The sequence below is a fragment of the Parus major genome, chromosome 23 (genome assembly GCF_001522545.3).
Source record: "Parus major isolate Abel chromosome 23, Parus_major1.1, whole genome shotgun sequence".
Classification (NCBI taxonomy): domain Eukaryota; kingdom Metazoa; phylum Chordata; class Aves; order Passeriformes; family Paridae; genus Parus; species Parus major.
The window spans coordinates 829856-833395 of NC_031791.1; the positions used below are offsets into that span (position 1 = coordinate 829856).

General features: G+C 54.4%; 1 protein-coding gene across 1 annotated transcript; it reads right to left on the bottom strand.

Annotated features, from left to right (window-relative positions):
• Positions 1 to 406: 406 nt before the first annotated feature.
• Positions 407 to 2217, bottom strand: ID3 (inhibitor of DNA binding 3, HLH protein). The gene is made up of 3 exons (XM_015649031.3): positions 1694 to 2217; positions 1433 to 1504; positions 407 to 952 (listed from the first exon to the last, which is right to left on the bottom strand). Exons 1-2 carry the CDS (start codon positions 2012 to 2014, stop codon positions 1448 to 1450), a joined length of 378 nt encoding a protein of 125 aa, XP_015504517.1. The 5' UTR covers positions 2015 to 2217; the 3' UTR covers positions 407 to 952; positions 1433 to 1447.
• Between the last annotated feature and the right edge of the window lie 1323 nt (positions 2218 to 3540).

The window sequence follows — 3540 nt, forward strand, 5'->3', positions numbered from 1 at the left end:
CACCCCTTCCAGCCCAATAGAAGCTCAAGTCCAGCATCAGGGCACCAAGCAGCCGTTTCCGCACGGCTAAAAGTGGAAAAAGCATATTTTCCCCTCCTTCCCAGGGCTCCAGCTACACCTCCAGATAGTCCTCAGGGCTCAGTACCATCTTCACTCCTTCCATATCAGATAAATGCAGCAGCACCCAAAATAGCTGGCAGCCACCTTGTCAGGAGCCGGCAGCCTAGGGTTAATTCCTCCCATACCTGAGCTGACATTTCAATGCTGTTACACAATTATGGAGATTCCTACAGTAACCCTAGAACTTCCCATCAGTTTGGGAAGCTTCTACCTCCCAGGGGGTTGTTTTCCTTCTCAGGGGTGCACCCCAGTTCCCTCCACCCCAGTGATGAAGGAGAAAAAACAATCAAAATTATCTGATTTTTATTATGTAAAAATGTAACTTTTATAAAAAGTTTATAAAGCAAGTACAAGGCATGTTTGCAGAAACTCACCTTCCTGCACAAAAGGTACAAAAAGTTATACTCTAGTATAGAGCTCCACAATATACGAGGCCACAGCCCCAGAGAGTTTGGTTCATACTTGAGGATGTTTGTCCCCCCTCCCCCAAACCCCCTAATCCCCACCCCGCCATCCCATTGAACACCTTTAAAAAAAAGGACTCGCTGCTATAATCCAAAAATATACAGACAACCTCCTCTTCATCATCAGTCTGTCTTAAAAAATATCTCATGTGAGCTCGGATCCAAAGCTGGGATGCTGAGCTCCGTGGGTGGGATGCTGGCGGTGGAAGGCTGGGGGGGGTCGGAACCAGCCGCTCCCCACTCGCGGTGCCCGGGCCCGGGGGAGGCGATGCCGGGGCCGGTAGGTCGCAGACAACCCGGCGCCACGGAGGAAGCTGCTATTTACCTCCGGCTGATAACGAACCAGGAACGACCTCGCTGCCTGTTTGCTAATTGGCACCGGGAGGTGAGAGAAGAGAGGGGGAGGGAGAAAAAAAAAATAATAGTGGTAATTAGTGGGGTGATAAGTGGGGTTGGGAATGGAGATTTGGGAAGAGGGGATGGGAGCCGGGAAACCAAGTTTCTCGGGGATGGTATCTGGCCCTCGGTTGGCAATGCTGGGGGTGGGTTGGTGCTGGTTGGGGGCTGGGGTGCAGGTGAGAGACATAGGGAGGATTGCAGAAAGGGGGAGCACTAGTCTGCATTGTTTGGGGGTGGGTTGGTGGAGGTGGACTGGGGTGCGAGTGGTGAAAAATTGGGGTGCGAGGGGTAACTGGGGAGAGGGGAGTATGGGTTGCTGGGGATCGGTCCCCTAGGGACTTTGATGCTGGGGGCGGAAGCGGGGCCCGGGACGTCACCTGGGATGCGGGCATATGGGGAGGACTGGGCTGTGGATGGTGGTGGCGGTGGTGATTGGGGGCGACACTCACCTGATGGAGGTGGCGTTAGTGACACAAACTTCTCTCGTCTTTGGTGCGGAGTTCTGAGGCGAGTTCAGCCGCCTGCGGAGAGAGGGAACAGAGCTTAAGATCAACCCGGCGGCTGGTGGTCCCTCCTCCTCCCCATTCCCCACAGTGCCATGACTCGCGGACCCTGCAGCACCCCCGTCCCGACTTGTTAACACCTCCAACCTAACACATCCTCTCTCCCCCAATCGACATACCTAGCCCCCAGGCCGAAGCGACCCTTACCTTAAGGGAGAGTAGGGTGGCCTCGGAGGAGGGGTCGCAGCCCTTGGACCCCTCCTCCAGTACGATCTGGAGGTCGAAGATGTAGTCTATGACGTGCTGCAGGATCTCCACCTGGCTCACCTTGGTGCCTTGAGGGATGCCCGGCACCAGCTCCCGCAATTTGGAATAGCAGTCGTTCATATCGTAGAGCAAGTTCATGGGCTCTTCCAAGGCCGGGCTCTTGTTGTGGCTGCCTCGGGCGATGGCCAAACTCTGCTCCGAGAGGCAGCAAACGGCCTCGTAGCAGCTCCGGACGGAGCGCACCGGGCTGATGGCTTTCATGCTGGGCTCAGAGCAGGTCTGGAGATGCCGGGCAGGGGATGCCTAGGAGCCTCAGCGGCTGTCGCGGCAGCGGGGGTTTTGCTGGGACCTCCGAGCACCAGGACCGCCAAAGAGGGCAGCTCTGAGAGCCTTAACTCTCACCCCTGGATCCCAAACTTTCGTATCTCTGCGGCAGATTGGGGAAGGTGGGGGGGGTGGGAGGCACCCGCGCCGCGTTTATATAGGCAGCGCTACTTGACCGCGCCCACTACATGCAAATTAAGAAAAACACAACCCCTTTTTATGTAAAATAACCATTAATCTCTTCCTTTTATGTAAACGAAGCCCTAAACCCCGCCTCCGAATGTCAATGGAGTATCAAACTCCGCCCCTACATAAATGAAGCCTTAAATCCCCTCTACCTCACCCCCGTCCTCCCCAGCCCCCCAAATTGACCCTTGATGGCCAGAATGGCCTGACGGGTGATGACATGTCCACACAAGTCTCCCTCCCCATGGCCAGACCCCCCAAACCTCTTGGAGATTACCTCTCCCTAAACCCCTTCAACACCCCAGCACCCCCAAACTGTCCTCCTCCCCTTCCCAGTCAATTCCCCCCTTTTTAGACAGGACTATGGGGTCTCCCCTCTCCCGACCTCCCTGTTTTAAGGAAATTAGTGCCGCCCTTTTCCTCATTCCGCTTCTCATCTGACCTCCAGACTTTCTGGCGTCAGGAATTATCTTGTGACCAGCAGAAAAAAATTAATTGCGGTAAAACTGAGGTTACGATGGAGAAACCAGATTTAGGTCAGCGCCTGTGAGAGGCCTGAAGGGTTTTTTATTTTGGGGGGGGGGAGAGGAGATTTATAGTCAAAGGGGTTATCCCAGTAGAAGTGTGTGTGTGTGTGTGTATGGGGTGGGGGGTGGTATAAAGGAAACTGCCCTTCTGAACCATCGCTGCCTCAAAACTTACAGAATCAGAGAATTTCCAGAGAAAAAGGCCAAGTCTGGAGTGATCTGGGGTTCCTGGTGGGTGTCTCTGCAGCGGGTGGCACATGGAGGGGTCCCACAGAAGTGACGGCCCTGCAACACCCAGATTGTGAATCTGCCTGAGCCCAAGGAGAAAAATCTTACTCCCCCAAATACTGACTTTGGTGGGATTTAGTTGTTGGAGGTGTAATGGGGGCTTGGTAATGAAGGTGCAGGAAGGGAATGTTGCAGCCAAGAGGGTTGGGGGCACCCTGGGACCCTGCTCGGCCCAGGGGTCCCAGCTAAGGAGGGGTGCAGGGGGGTGGGGGTACAGGCACCTGGACCAAATTACTCCTGCTCACTGCATAAATTTATTCTAGATTTGCCCAAATCCCAGTTTAGTAGTACTGGGGTTTATTTCCATCCCCCACAAAGGGTCTGGGGACTGCAGGCTGGAGGGTACCCCTCCTCCCCACATCTGCCCCAAGCCATGAGCTGCTCGACAAAGGAAGTTGAAAGCAGCATCCTACACTTTTTGGGGCTGGATTATTTTTATATATTTTCTTTTTCTCTCTCCAC